The sequence below is a fragment of the Catharus ustulatus genome, chromosome 9 (genome assembly GCF_009819885.2).
Source record: "Catharus ustulatus isolate bCatUst1 chromosome 9, bCatUst1.pri.v2, whole genome shotgun sequence".
Classification (NCBI taxonomy): domain Eukaryota; kingdom Metazoa; phylum Chordata; class Aves; order Passeriformes; family Turdidae; genus Catharus; species Catharus ustulatus.
The window spans coordinates 22,819,852-22,835,799 of NC_046229.1; the positions used below are offsets into that span (position 1 = coordinate 22,819,852).

Sequence of the window (15,948 nt, forward strand, 5' to 3'; positions counted from 1 at the left end):
CCATCTATGCATTTTATTTGTTTGAAGAAAATCCATGTAAGCTTCCTTTTTTTTTTTTAATTTTTTTTTAACACAGTTTATGCATTTGTGGTCTTTTATTGTTTCTAAGCAGCTGCACTCTGTCATTTATGATAATCCTGGGCTAATAAAGGCATTTAAGATGGGAAGAGGGAGGTAGGAAGAAGAAAAATATTACAAAGGATTTCAGTTTCAAGCTTCCAAAGCATTTTTATAAGTGTAAACATTTAAAATAAGAATTAACTGATAGTGTCCTTTTTTAATTCATATTTTCTACAAATAGTAAAGATCACAGTTTGTGCTGAACATTTCATCTGGCAGATTTTTTTTTTAAACAGGTTGTTAGAAGCCAAAACCAAAATGCATTATAGAAAAAGACCATATCATTAAAGTCCAAGTCTATTTCATAGATTATTCTGATGACTTGTATATTAAGTGAGGAGAACCATCTGGAATAAACTCTCAATTAATTCCTTTGTATTGAGTGTCAGCTTTTCCCTGCACATTCATTGCCAGTTAAAAAGTGCTTCAGTTCCTCCGCATTTTATTTTCATCAAGTGACACTTTGTATGAATAAGGGATTTTATGTAATAAGTAATTAACAACAAAGATGTAGCAAACAACAGAAATGCTGCAGCCCCAAGATGGAAAGAATATGAATTGGGAATCAATCATGAAGTAACCTGAGGGTAGAAATAAAATATTTGTGCCTTTTTGTGCTTCTGTGTGATGTAGGTCATCTAGGTGTATTTAATTTTAAACATCCAGGGAAAACAGGTTTTGACTTCCAGCAGTATGTACTTCATTCCATAGTATTCCAAGAAGCAAACTTTTTTTCTTCCTCCCAGCTCTTCCTGTTTTCTGAACTGTAATATTCTTTATCTCCATGATCCTTAATAATCAGCATTTTTTAGTAGTGAGGTTGTTACAGCTGTCTGCTTATATTTGTGTTACCTGATTTTAAATCTGAGCTTGCAACAAAACTTAAGCTTCAACAAATTCATTCCCTTGCAGTGTAAAACTAAAATACTGAGCTTTCATTTAAGATTGGCGAAACAAAGAAATATCCTGTCTAGTAGATTACTAGAACTGTCTCTGCAGTCTGCCGGTGGATTGCATGGATTCTGTCCAGACAGTGAGGACAACTTTAATTTATCTTGTTTGTGTCTAGAGGGCTTCTTTTGGCCTTGTTTTTGACCTTCAGTTTCTGAAACAAATATGTTCTTGGGCAGAGAGGCTGTGGAACCAGTGTTCTGTCAGGGAAAATGGATTACTGATTTCCAGTTGTTCCTTCAGGGCATTTCGTCCTCTTCTGAGACTGTTGGGAATACAGTGAAAGAGTGGTTTATTTGCAGGAAAAAATACAGGTATTTAAGAGACAATCTTTGACCTGAGCATGGACAAGCACTGCCTCACTGCAACAGAGATGGTGGGCATTTTGATACAGCTTGTGCAAAGGCTGGCCCATCCCAGTATCTCTTTACAAGTGTGGTAATTTCAGGACTGTGCTTTTATTTTCCTGTTTTATAAATAGTCCTTTTTGACCTCTGAATTAATTACGATTGATATTATGTAGTTGAGTTAGCAGTGTAATTGACAGCACAATATTCACTGCCAACCAAGCCCTATGAAAATCCCTTGAACCCAAGATACTTGTCTAAAATTATCCTTGGATTTATTGTCATACAGCTGTTTAGTTTGTAATCAGGGTCTCTTAATTCCTTTTTGTCTTTCTGATGCTATTTTATTTCACGTGCCCTTCCTTAAAAAGCAGAAGGAACTGCAGGGCTGTGAAAGCAGCTCCGATGAGCTAGTGGAGGTGCTGGTGCTGCCCACTCTGGTGCGATTGTTGCAGTGCAGTAGAGCTGCACTGGACATTAATCTCGGGGACATAAAATTTCTGCCAATTGTAGCTAGAGGAGCTGTGGTTGCAGAGCTGTTGTATCACAGTCTGTGCACTCACTCTTCAGTTCTCAGGATAAATGACTATGACCGAAGCACTATGAACCCGACGTTTCCATAGTATGCCACGTGTCCATAATAGCCTAGCTGGGATAGTTATCCTTGTGAAGCTTCATCTGGCTTGGAAATTTCCTGTGGCTCCAATGCTAAGTACTGGAATAGTAATAGTAATATTAATATTATTAGTAATATTAATAGCTTCCTACAGTGTGCAAGTTCCCCTCTTTAGGGGAACCTGAAGGAATTTTATGAATTCTGCTGGCTTTAGATGTTTGAGCCCTTTGCCCCACTGTGTGAAGTGCATGTAGCTTTAGGTATGGATGATCACCAATTATTAAACAGCGTAAAACAGCCTTTAAGTGTCACTCTTGAGGTTTTGCAATGAAGTTGTCATTGTATCTTTTCACCAGCAATAGTTAGATGTGGTAGAATACTAAATCTCTAAAATTGGGTCAAGTCTGCAATCAGCTGAAAGGTAGATTTTTGCCAGTTTTTTCAGTGGATTGAAAACCTAAGTTTTGAGGTATTACTTCTGTGTCAGATGCAATTAAAAGCAATGTGTATTTTAAATAATATATACAATTTTTTGCTAATATTCATATTTGTGTGATTCCAGCTAATACATATTTATGCATTGCATTTAGATTTTTTATTAAGCATTAAATAATGCTATGAAATAACCTAGGTGGTTTTAATCACCTAATTTGTTAGTCCATGTGATTTCACAGATACTGCTCTCAAAGTGTCCATTTTAGCATATCCATATGCTGCCTACCTCCAAGCCTTCAACAGTTTTCTTGATTCTCAAGTTTCTTTCAAGAGGCTGTGGGGTTGGGTTATTTGGGGGTTTTTGGTGGGTTTTTTTTGTTGTTTGATTGGTTGAGAATTTTATTGCCTGGAGTTTTTGTGCTTCTTGAAGTCCAGAGGTTCATTCAAGTAAATAGTACAGAAACAATGACCAGAAAAACATGACATCTAATTGTCCTTTCCTGTGATCTGAAGTCACCATGACCCATAAATGTGTGTTTACCTCAGTCTGGAGAGAACCTGCAACCAAACCTGACCAAAATTTTTAATCAGCTCAGTGAATACCAGTGTCCTTTCACTTATCAGCAGTGTTAACTGTTAGATCATTGTTATCAGGCAGTGTCTAATGCCTAAATAACAACACTTTGAGGTTACACACTGCCATGGTAGGAGATGGGTATCTGGCTCAGTTTCTTTGTGTTGCTTTTCCTCCCTCTTTTGTTAATTGTATACATCTGCTACCCACTTTTTTAGAGCTGAATCAATGTGTTTTTTCCTTGAAATCATGACTCCTCTTCAGCTTTTTTGCCTTTTTTCCCCCCAACAGGCGCAAATAATACATTCTGATACAATCACACTTCAGTGACGAAAGGGAGAGGAGTTGATGAAAACAGTATTACAGCATTGTTGTTTGTAGTGTGTAATTGAGGTGTTAAGGTCTGTATGTCAGAGAGAATTACGAAAACATAACCAACAGTTTAGAATGGCATAGAGCATAGAATTACCAGAATTGCTTAGGAGTAAAGTAGTAGTTTGGGGCTTGAATTTGGTTCTAAAAGAAACCAATTGCTTTAGATCTCTGAAAACCCAGTTAAACACTTACACTGTGGTGACAGTGTTTGACAATGACATCTGCAAGGAAGAAATATTGAAATAGAACCCTCAAGGAAGAAGGCTGTTTATTTTTTTATTAAGTGAAAAATAATGCCAACTTTCTATTAACTAATGCAGGGCAGTTTTAAATAATCTTCCCTTAAGAAAGACTTGTTTGATCATGACTGAATGCAGATTGTGTTTTAAGAAGCAGCATTTAATTCTTGGGCCATCTACAAGCAACTTACTGAAGCGTGAGATTCCCATGGGACCTTGCACAAATGATCAGAAGCACTGACTGAGATACCTAACACCTGATGTGTTCTCTGAAGAAAGGCAGTTCCCAGAATGGATAGTGTCTGTTTTTATAAACTGAAAATAGTGCTAAAAACCCTGCAGTCTTTTGGATACCTTTGTGCACATGAGCTTCTGAAGACTGTTAGATTACACACACGTGTAGAACCATTGACCTTAAACTTGGCTTTCCAAGTCGGCTGAAAAAGTAACCACTATGGAGTATGAGTGAAGGTCCTGCCTGGATTAGGTCTCAGGTATGGCTAGGTGTTCGGCTTTCCTGCTCCCAGTCCTCAAGCAGCTGTGAATGTTGCAGTTAGGCACAGATGTGTCTTTCCAGTTTCAGGAGAAAAAACTGAAAAATAACATTCAGGGAGAATGGTGTTATGAACAATCTTGACATCCAGGATAGCAGTAGGTGAACAGCAGAAAAAGGAGATCAGCATTAGGGGGAAAAAGTTGGCAGTGATTTCTTGCCATCCCTCTGAGACAGGAGCAAAAAATAGTCCAGAACACCAGGAGAAAGTTAATGAATGCTGAAGAATATTTTTATCTGTTTGGATTTTAAAGGATTTTCTATGGAACTGTAGCATAGTGAAGTGAAGGCTTAATAAAGTGAAAGAAGATTGTTGTAAATGGAGGAGAGGACAAATTAGTAGTGCTAGTAGAAATAACAAGATTTCAGAGGTAAGTATGGTGGATTTTAACAAAACACTTATGATATACAGGACTGGTGAAGCATTTCCCTCCAATCCCTAAGATTTAATCAGCAGGAAAAGTTGAAATCATACATTCTAATATGAATTGTGATTCTTCCAACTTACCTCCTTAGCTGAACCAGAATTCCATCTAGATGTGTTTTACATTGCTCTTTCCTCTAGAGATAACTATAAAAGAATTTGGAAATTAGGACAATTTCAGTTACGGAAAAGCAACTGTCTTAAGAAATTTTTGTTTCAGTGGCTGCTTTTGAAGTTGTTTCCAGCAGTTTACATAAGAAAATAAAGCACTATCTTGCTGAAATCTCAAATAAATAAGGTAGAATAGATTGAGATAAATCACACTTTTTTTTTACCTTTTTGGAAATAGAAAGAAGAAGTGTCACTTATCTTCATTTGTAATGGGATGTGGGAAAGCTATAAAAGATAAACCTGCCTTTTATTATGTGCTATCAAATGAGTAGCAAGTGTTGTGACCATGCGTGATAGTATGCAGGCTATAATATAGGTAAGGTTTGGGGGGTTTTTTAAATTTATACATTATAAGATGGGGGAGGGGATGAGACAAACCTGCTTAACACTACCAGAAGCCTTGATTATCCAATCTATATGCTACATGCATCTTATCTGAAGATGATGCAAAAATATTCTATAAACTTCATTGAATTTTTAATGAATGTACTGCTCTTACCCATTCCAACAGAGCTTCCAGAACAGGTGACTGAAATGACATGAATCAGTGGTACAAGTGTTAGGAGTCAGTTGTAAGATGAAAAATATTAAGTCTGCAGTATGTAGTCCATCTATACTACTATGCAATCCCATCAGTAGTTTTATAATGGATTAAATCCATGCCTTGGGAAAGGCAAAGTAATTTCTTCACCTTTAAACAACTTTTACTTTAAAAATGTGCTTAGGAGTGATTCATTGCAGTTACTGATTCATGTCTTTATTTTAAAAATACATAAACCAAAAAAAGCTGATTTATTTGCTTCTATATTCTAACCATCCCTAATCTCCAAATTGAACATTAACTTTTCTGTATTCACCAGGATATGGGTGTTTCAGTTAAGAGGCACCTGTGTCAATAACTATGCCCAGACCCAAAATGCTGCTGTGAAGTTCCCATCACAGATACTGCAAGACTGCACTCACAGTTTACTCTGCAGTCAACACTAGAGCAGAAGAGTTCTATTCCATGCTACTTTTACCTGTATAACTTTGGATTACATTTTAGCCATCTAGCATGCATGGACAAAAAAAAATGCAAAGAAATTTAAATTCTACCTGAATATATTTTCTTAGGACAAAATGTGAGCTTTGGCTCCTTGTCAGTCACTGGAGCTACCACCACAGTGTAGACATCCCCACAAGGTATCTTGGTGATATCACAGAGACTCAGACCCAAGCTGGGGGTACAGCTGAAATTGCCCTTTGAGCCATGTAAGTCAGCCTTGTAGTTTATTGTTTCATCAGAAGCTCGCCAGAACACCCTGATGCCATCATTGCTGAGTCTATAGAGCTTCACCCCAGAAGGGCAGCAAGGACCTAAGAAAGTAAGAAACATTAATTAACAAATTTTGTGAATTCACAATGTATTAAAAATGTCTAGAGTGCAATTTGAACCAGATTACTATGATTAGCAGCATTTCAAGGAGAAAAGTATTATTTCACAAAGCCAAAATAATTCTTGAACTGAACTGGGAGAGAAAAGTTTTACTAGAGTCATTTTATGGAGCTGGAGTTCAGTCATTGTTTTACATGTTGAAATATTGTTCTCACCTGGCACAAAACCTACCTTAGAATGCCCAGAATCCTTTTGAGGTCTCTAAAATTTAATTATGCCATAGCATAATTTAAATTAAAAATTGTTTCTGGAGCAATATTACTAGAACTTCTTTATACGGCCAACTGATAGCTGTCATAAGAATTGGTCTTGATTACATGAAAATTATCTGAATTCCATTTATTTAAAGAGGGAACTGCAGGTGTATTAGCTATGCATTGGATTTCAGCTATGCTATTTTTATGAGAGGAACACGACACAAAGTAAATTGAGTGTTTTTCTTCCCCATTGCATTTACACTTTACGTACTGGAAGAATATCCCTGGTAGGTGCAGCTGGATGTCAAACCCGTCTCACTAATGGCTCTCAGAGACACTGTATAGTTGGTGCCACATGTGATACATCCCAGGAGACAGTAGGTCTGAAGTGTGTGACACTTTGCCTGTCCTTTTGGAGACTCCAGAGCTGTTACGTATGTCTGTGCACCCCTCCCAACAGACCAGCTGATATTGGTTACTGACTGTGTCACTTGTGCTAGGGTCAGGTCATTAGGGCAACAAGGAGCTGAAACACAACAAAAAAAGGACAGGTGAATTCTGTTTTGTACCTGGAAAGTGGAAGGTATTTGGAGGGTTGCAGGTAGAATAAATAGTACATGATCAAGAGCAAAGGAATTAAGAAGTGCATACTTTTCAGGCATGCTGAAAAATAGTTGTCTCTGCTGGCAAGCCTTTAATAAACAGAATGTCAATATAAGATCAATTTGTCTCTGTGAGTTAGAACCCTGGAATTAATATAAAATGATTATTCACCAGGATTCTAAAACTTACTAAGAATTTTCATCAGAATATCAGAGTACAGAGTATATCTGCAGTTTAATTAAGCAGGGTCCATCTCTCCCTTTCAAGTAATTTGTCTCAGTCCAGCTCTGCCTCTGTTTAAAGTCTCTTCCTCTACAATGTAAAATGACTGCAGCCAAACTGCCTGTTAAAAATAGACCCTGGTGTACATTATTCTCTGTACTGGGCCTGGGGATTGTCTGGAGGTGGAAGAGGACAGAAATCGGTGAGCAAACTAACAGCAGGAATAGTGGGTAGGATGTGTTTTAATCTGTTCCTTACACTGCTTATTTGTTGACATGGACATTACCTCATTGCCTCTCCTGGTAATACTAAAAATCAAAATGCTGACAAGGAAGTTATGCATTACATTAGTGGCTTATGTTTCGTATTTTAGTTAGCTGTGCCAGAAGATAATTGGTTGCACTAAGCCCTCTCAGACTAAGGCAAGTGCCAAATGACCCTTCTTTGTCACACATACAAACATACAGGACATCCTGCAATACATAGTACAGTATGCACATATTGTAAATAAAAAATAGCCAAAACCATAGAGTCATAGAACTGTTTTAATACTCTACTGCTAAGTATGTTGAACTATATACAATTCCCCATACCTGTCTCTAAAGGGATACTGTAGCTTGGTAAGCTCTGTCCTGCTGGTGATCTTGCAATAGCACTTACAGAGAAAGCAGATCCACAGGGAAGATCCATCAGGGTACAGGAATTCCTGGTGCTTGTGCAATGCCAAAGCCCAGCCTCTCCTCTGGCAGTGACAACATACATAGCTTCTTCATTGTTAGGTTGCCAATGCACACTGATTACAGATAGACCCTCCTTGGAGATATTTTTAATTTCAGGACTGCAGGGAGCTGAAATATTTCATATTAACAGTATTTAAACAGATTGTTTATGCATACTAGGTAAGTTACGTGTAAAAATTAAATTCCAGTTAGAACTTACAAATTACTTCGAAAAAGTATATGATCTTTATGCACTTAACTCCTGGTGAGAATTTAGAAATTGTGACAGAATAGACAACATAAGGATTTTGTGTATAAATCATAATTCTGATTTTAAAAATACTGGAACTATCAGAAGCTTTTGATACAAATTTGATATCCTTCTTATAGTGTATTCTTAAGAACTTTCAGTTTTGAAGTTGCTGGGTTTTTTTGTTTAAAAAAAAAATCGACAAACTTGTGAAACATTTAAAAACAGTAACCTAGCACTCCAGTAATGTCTCTCATCCACGAATCACTGTGGTGTGTAATACTGATTTCTTCAGCTGAAGGAAAATGAGCGATGACACTACCTGTGGCCACGTGCTGAGGCGCACAGGAGGTGTTGCTGCCCCGGGCCTCGCTGAAGGAGTACACGGTGATGTTGTAGGGGGTGCTGCACCGCAGAGCCGACAGCGTGCAGGCCGTGGCCGTGTCCCTGCACAGCACCGCGCCGCTGCCGCCCGCTGCTCGGGTCTCGTACAGGTCAGCGCCTCGCACGGGAGCCCAGGTGACCCGCACCGTGTCGCTTGACGTGAACACGGCTCTGAACTCACTGGGGCAACAAGGAGCTGCGAACAGAAAAGGCAGGCAGGGAAACCCGGAGGGGAGTAGAAAACTGGTGCAAGTAAGAGCCTTGTTTCATTTACATATGTGCTTCATGTCTTCTCCAGAGGTGACCAGTATTGTGCAAACAGTCTAATGAATCCCAGATTTACTTCTTAAATTAATTCAGTACTACTCCCTCCAAATTGATATAGGACGGACTAGTGTTTAGGTCAGACACAGGAATCATGTATATCCTTGGTTTAAAATTTTAAAGCTCTAGAGGTTAAATAACAATGTTCTTCTTAATTTCCCATTGAACTTACTACTTTTTTCATTTTCCAAGTATGAAAACTCCCTATGAGGAAGTTGAAACCTTTGGTACACTCTTCCTGAGGTAAAACTAAAAAAAAAAACCAAACCCAGACAGGACTAGAGTTCAAAATGTTATGCCAGGTCTGTGTATTATTCATATGTCCTTGCCTGATGATTGTGAATTGTTAAACTGTTTTCAAGTTTGTATGCATGTGGTTGCATTTGACTGTGCAAGTTGAGTTTAATTGCAATGTGAACTGTTTCTTTTTCTCTGCCAACCTTTGTGTGTTATGCCCAAAACCTGAATAAAAACAGAAGTTTAAGTCAATATCTTCCCATAAAAATGTCCTAACAGCTCTACCATAAATACAATTAAAGGATCCAAATGAATTTGCAGGAATACATAGCTACTTACCAGTAGTGTAATTGAATACATCACCTAAAGGACTCTGCCCTGCCTCGTTATATGCAAAGACGCTAATGAAATAAGTGTAACCACAGTCGGACTGGAAATGGCATTGAGTATATGATGTGTTGCAGTGAACTTCCAAGCCATCATCACTCTTCACAAAAACCACATAATAATGACCCAAACTGACGCTAGACCATGACACCAGCAAGTGAGCAGGTTCATCCTCCTCAATTGAGATGTTTACTGGTGCACAAGGAACTGGAAAAAACATTTAAAAAAAGGAAAAAATTCTCAATATGATTCATTTTTTTCTTTCTTGAATTTATACTATTGGGATTAAAGGAAAATCAGGGATATATAGAATTATTCTGCTCAGCTTGAACAGTTGGTCTGTCTTGATCAAGAACACAGCAACTTAGCTGCCTTTACAGAGGTTGCTGCTTGTATTTATATGACAAGCAGATATGATTTTTATAGAACAAAATGGATGCTACCATCATGTTTTACAGAAACATCTGCTTAAGGAGCCCTCTGAACAAAAACAGCGGCACCAAGCAATATTTCAAAAGGAACTTGCACAGTGTGTGCTCACAAATAGCAGGATGACAATTGGAGTACTAGCATGAATAGCAGTTGGCATCCAAAAGCCTTTATATGTGAAAACCCTTTATATTTTTGTATAAAATTTACTGTCTGATTAGAACTGTCCTTTGCTTAGGTTTAATTTCTGTTGCCATTCCAAAATGCCACATTAAACTGCAAACTCCATGGCTTTTGTTTGAATAACATTTACTCTCTAGTTCAGTGAAGTACAGCATGCTGCTATTAGAATGAATGTACATGATCCAGCTGAAGCAGTGTTGGCTGCGATCATAGCCCACAAATTAATAGTTGTCTCTTGCATAAGTCTCTCATCCTGTTAGATGCACCACAGAGTTGCTCACATGATTGATCTCCTAACTCCTATCAAAAGTCAAAATGAGACAGGTTACATCAAATAAGTAAATAATGTTGTGTATTTCAAGTAGCATATAATAAAAAGAAATAGTTTAGATTTTGATTACATGGGCACATCTAACAGGTGAGGAAACAACAATCTCTGACATGGCAGTGGTGCTGCAGCTGAACTGAGCAAGCTCTTATCCTGAATATGGTTGATGTGCTTTTGTTGCCCCCCACCCCCACTTCTAACTAACAACTTGATGTGGCCCAGAACAGTTTTATGCTCAGAGGCAGTCCTTAATGCCATTTCCTCACAAAAAAAAATTTGTTCCACCACTGCAAGTTCTTGTCACAGAAATACAAAGACTGTTTAGGCTCTTACCCCTGCAATAGAAAAGTTTATTGCATAATTCATGAACAAAGGTCAAAAGCAGAACTATTTGAGAATCCCCTGTGAATTGCAATCTACATTTGAAATCAAAGAAGTAGATGTTAAAATGCCCTAAGCTACATAAGAATCTGTGACACATACCAGTTTTTAAGCTTACTGCATCAGTAGGTTCACTGGATCCAGCCTCATTGTATGCAGTGACGGACACATAATATTGAGAGCTGCACTGGAGGGATGGCACCACGCAGGAGGCAGAAGATGTGTTACACCTCAGTTTCAGGAGTCCACTGAAGACTGTGACACTGTAAGTTAGAGCTCCTTCTGTTGGCATCCAAGAGACAACAGCTCTTAAAGCACCACTATTGAAAGCTACTTTAACATCCACTGGTGCATTAGGACCTATGGTATAGCAATTTCGAACACATAAATATAACTTAGATTATGGCCTACAGACACGATCTCTTTCACAACTTGCAATCTAAATACATTCATGTTAAAATTACATTTTTATAAAGAAATACTTCTACTTGACCACTGCTGAAACTCCCTGATTATTTGAGTATTTGCTTCTCACTACTAGAAAAATCCTCAAAATCAAGCTGAGTTTGTGTAACCCTTACCCAGACCTGTCCTAAGTACAACTTCAGTGACAGTAAATGGTATCTTCGCCTCAGTCATGTTCACTGAACATAGCCATGTCATCTGAGCTTTCATAAACTTTGAGATTGGGTAAAAATATGACCTGAAAATCTACTCAATGGATCTTCAAAAAGCATAATATGATCACACATATACATAAATACCTTCTGGTATACTGTTGCTGTGTTGTTTTTGGAATGCTGACTTGGTTTCAGAAAAGAAAATTTCTTACTTGTTCTTTGGTTATATGTGAAATCATCTCCAGGCATCCCATTGGCATTCCAGGCATAAGCCTTGATAGTATAAAGAGTTCCTGGATCTAGGTTTGTAAATATCAAGGAGGTATTAGTGGTGTTCTGCTTCAGCATTCTGCCCAAACCATCTGATCTCATGAGTGACACAGAGAAGCCAGCTGCCATAGGCACAGCTTTCCAGCTCACTGCAATGGAGTCACAAGTCAGAGAACGGACAGACAGAATCGGAGCAGCCAGGACTGTTGAAAAAGAACAAAATTATGCTTTTGGTTTTTCAGCAGTACAGTTTGAAAAGGCCAAATTTGAAATGAATATACAGAAAAGACAATCACTAACCCTGAGTGACAAAGGCAGTAACAACAAAACCAGAAAAAATAAATTAATGCACGATCAACGGAATAAATTTGGAAAGTGATTTGGTGCATCAATTATTGTATTTATTTGTTTTGTGAAATGAACAAAAGTAATGCAGAAAGTGTGAAGGGCTGCATGTGTTGAAGAATGAAAATCACCAAGAAGATATAGCATTTCCTCTCTAAGTTTCACATTGTCTTACTATTTTATACTTTTGGTTGTTTCCTCATTTCTTCTATTCCTTCAAATTACGCCTTTTGTTAAAGTAAAATACATATATTCATACAAATTCCAGTGAAACTCCCAACTGAACTTTTAACCTAACTGTACCATCATAAAGTAAACCATTAATTCAGACTTTTGTCCTGGTCATTAAGTCAGATGGCTGAATTCTAGTCCTCAAAAACTGAAAGAAGAATATGATCAGTACAATTGAAAATAAAGATTATAATAATTCAGGACTGGAACATGCATGAATGCTTTATGTTTTAATAACTCTACAGAATTTGAAATAAGATTTTGAAAGCCCACCTGTTTTTACTTTTCTAGAAGGTGAAGGCTGGCTTTTTCCTCCTGAATTTATAGATCTGACAGTGATTCGGTACAAGGTGGCAGGCTTCAGTCCCGTCACTGTGCCTGGAGAATTTTTTACTATCGTTTCGATAAAGGAATCTCCATCTTCTGCAGTCAGCATGTAATTAGTAGCCCCAGGTACTGCTCTCCATTCCACTGTGATGCTGTTGCTAAGTTTTGAATAAGCTTGGTCAATAACAGGCATATCTGGAGCTAAAATGGAAATAATGACAGAGAAGCTGGAAAACACAGTCCTGTGGAATGCTGCATGCTCTGAACATTTCACAAAGACAAAAATGTAGGGCAAATAGTCTACACTTTATATGAATTATTAAACTTTAAGTTAAATGGACTTCTAGTGAACATTAACAAAATACACAATCTTGCAATATTCTAGACCAAATTTTATCTTTCCATAAAAATACTCTAGTACTCTGAAATCACTGCTGTAAGACCATTATTTGACCTAGGTTGCACTGAGAGGTTCTCCTTTAAAACAAATTAACTGTATTACTAACTAGAGTGATATACAAAGCAATATATAAAAAGCAGTCTGAAATAGGCATGAATAGGCTGAACCACAGGCATTTCTATATTAAAGCAACATAAAACAGTCTAGTCTGGGAGGAACTCACCAAACCCCTTGCTCAGAGCAGGTATACTTATGTATTCAATAAAATGGCAAATTAAATATTGTAACAATACTTTGGTGTTATGCTCTGCCATTCAGAAAGAGCTCTTGTGTACTGCAGACACAAAACTAACTACATAGTGTACTTTTTAACCACGAGTAATTTATGTTCAGAAATCAGGATTTTCACACTAAAATCAGCATTTTAAAAGCAATTACACACATTGCAAGGCTGCAAAACACTCACTAGCAGAGAAAAAAGATAAAATGAAGGTACATCCCACATAAAATTAAGAAAAGGAATGTAGAAGTATTTGGGATGAAGTAGGTACCTTGAGGCAAACTTGTTCATAGCAAGGCAGCTCGTGGGATTTGGGAGACCTGAGCAAGTATTTCACACAACTGCTCAGTTAAGTGCTAACATCTATGTGCTACATATTCTCTACTGGGCTGTTAGGCAAGACTTAGAGTGGATAAGGACTTCCTGCACAGAAATTTTAATGAATTGTTATGAGAGACAATATTTTAAAACAAACTAAAAAAATACATAGTGCAGTATTTTGCTCCATGATTGTGAAAGACCCATCTGTAAATGTTCCATAGGCATGGTCAGATAGAAAGAATATCTGGGACCATTTTTACAAATGGGGCAAAAGAGGGTGTCTGACTGTTACTGATAAGAAAGTGCTTGGGACTAAGAGCAGATGTTAATGCTTGAGTAGCTCTGTATTAAATTCCAAAACAGTGGAAATATTTGTGCATAGGACATTGTGCTTCTTCTGGTGTGGTTTTTATTTTGGTATTTTTGGTTTGTGGTTTTTTTTGTTTTTTGTTTTTTTTTTTTTTTTTTTTAAGAGAGAATGCAATGGAATTTTCTTCTGATGTTTCTTTTGTTTATTTTTAAGTTATTAAAATATACAATTAGTTGGTTGCAAATATGGGACCTACTTTTGTACCAGAGTTATGTGATGAAAAGCAGAATTTATTCATCTGAGTGTTGTCCTTGGTTTACACTAGTATCAAGGCAGGAGTCTGAATATTTATGTGAGAGTCCAACAGAATTGTGACTCCTCAAAATGAGATTTAAAATTTTGAAAGATATAAATGTAATTTTTTGAGCCTGAATCAAACATGAAAACAATTTCGTTTATAAAGCTGCTAGAAATTACAGAATATTTTATTAAAAATCACAAGTGGGTGTTGTCTTCAGACCCATTCAAAAATAGGCAGGCAAAACCAAAATACCATTTTGAATATTTACCTGTGTTTGCTGAAAATATCTGAAAAAGAAGATGTAAGAAAGTTAGACATATAATGTGAAGTATTTTATTTTGAAAATTAAAAATCTAAGAATGTTAGCAACAACAACCTAAAATCCTGTTTATTAACACATTTCACTGATACAATGTATTTGCTCAGATGCTTTAAGCATGGAAAGATTACACAACCAATGAGATTTGGTACAGGTATGCAGATTGTACTGCTTCTGCATTTTCCGCTCTGAACCTGCCTATTAATCCCGTTTGCAGTTGTTGACACACTTTGAAAGTATTTTTCAGTCATACGTAAACACTGCAACACTGTGATAGTAACGAAATACCAATGTGGAAGCGGATGTCTGATAGTGCTCCACCCTAAAGTTGAATTTAAAAGTAGTTTTGCAGCAAGTAAGTCGCACTCACCATTTCTAGGCAGCTGAGAAGCAGTCCAGCGAACGCTAATGATTTACTTTTTGCACTGCACATCTTGTCAGAACTTCGTTCCAGCTTGGGGGCGAGCTGAGGCCGATGGCCAGCGCTGTTGCCAGCGCTGCTGTCGCTGCGGGCACTCCCGGGGAGGGAAGGTGGCGCTGGGCTGGCGGCTCCTCCCTGCCGGATCGCAGCTGGACAGCGGCCACCGAGCCCCGAGACCGGGGCCGCACAGCGCTGGGCTGCTGGCCAGGTGGCCGCGGGGGTCTCGTCCCTTCTCTTACGGGGTGCGGGTTCTGCATGGTTCATTCAAGGCTCATACGCTAAATGAAATTTGCTCTTCGGCTCATTGTCTATTGCACTTGTGCCCACTCACAAGGATCTTTTCTGTCGGGAATGATGCCCTCATGGTACTCCCCTTTGAATGGCACACCTCCATACAGACTGGGAACTAACTATTCTTCCTCATACCTGGCGTTGCGGAAAGAGAAATTCTCCTCGCATTTCTTCGTATTTGCTCCGGTTGCTTTTTCTCCTTTGAGAACACGACTTTATGTCTTCAAACTGTAACTTCTGACAGACGATTTCAGGCGTCTGTGTACACACGACAGTGTTTTCCTTGGTGGTTTGTGTACCCTCATGTCAGCAGGAACCTGGGGGCCGCTGTCGTGAGGGAGGCCCACATTTCCCCGAGGGGACCCGGGACCAGGGCAGGTTTGGGGAGCCAGCCCGGCCTCCAGCTCCCCTCAGCTCCCACACCTGGCCAGGGGCCGCCTCGGGGCTCAGGAGCGGCCCCGGGCTCACCAGAGCAGCAGGAGGCTCCTTCCTCAGGGAGCGAGCCCTCCTCACCGGGCACTTGCCTAGTGAGATTTTCGGACCCCATGGCGGCAGACGAAGCGGGCCTGGCTCCCGGCGGGCCGGTCCGGGCTCCTGAGGGGCTGACCCCGGCCTGCAGGAGCCGCCC

At 38.7% G+C, this 15,948-nt stretch overlaps 1 protein-coding gene across 3 annotated transcripts; it reads right to left on the reverse strand.

Annotated features, from left to right (window-relative positions):
* Positions 1 to 202: 202 nt before the first annotated feature.
* FNDC7 (fibronectin type III domain containing 7) lies at positions 203 to 15,913 on the reverse strand. 3 transcript variants are annotated; one of them, XM_033067303.2, is made up of 13 exons: positions 14,979 to 15,913; positions 14,558 to 14,576; positions 12,624 to 12,878; positions 11,717 to 11,977; positions 10,987 to 11,244; positions 9,516 to 9,770; positions 8,554 to 8,811; positions 7,856 to 8,110; positions 6,709 to 6,963; positions 5,901 to 6,161; positions 5,305 to 5,334; positions 4,719 to 4,781; positions 203 to 4,249 (listed from the first exon to the last, which is right to left on the reverse strand). In XM_033067303.2, exons 1-12 carry the CDS (start codon positions 15,291 to 15,293, stop codon positions 4,744 to 4,746), a joined length of 2,460 nt encoding a protein of 819 aa, XP_032923194.1. In that variant the 5' UTR covers positions 15,294 to 15,913; the 3' UTR covers positions 203 to 4,249; positions 4,719 to 4,743. The 3 variants fall into 3 exon arrangements, 1 of the variants encoding a protein (XP_032923194.1); XR_004418685.2 differs by having other exon boundaries at positions 4,719 to 5,334; XR_004418686.2 differs by lacking the exon at positions 14,558 to 14,576 and having other exon boundaries at positions 4,719 to 5,334; positions 14,979 to 15,062.
* Between the last annotated feature and the right edge of the window lie 35 nt (positions 15,914 to 15,948).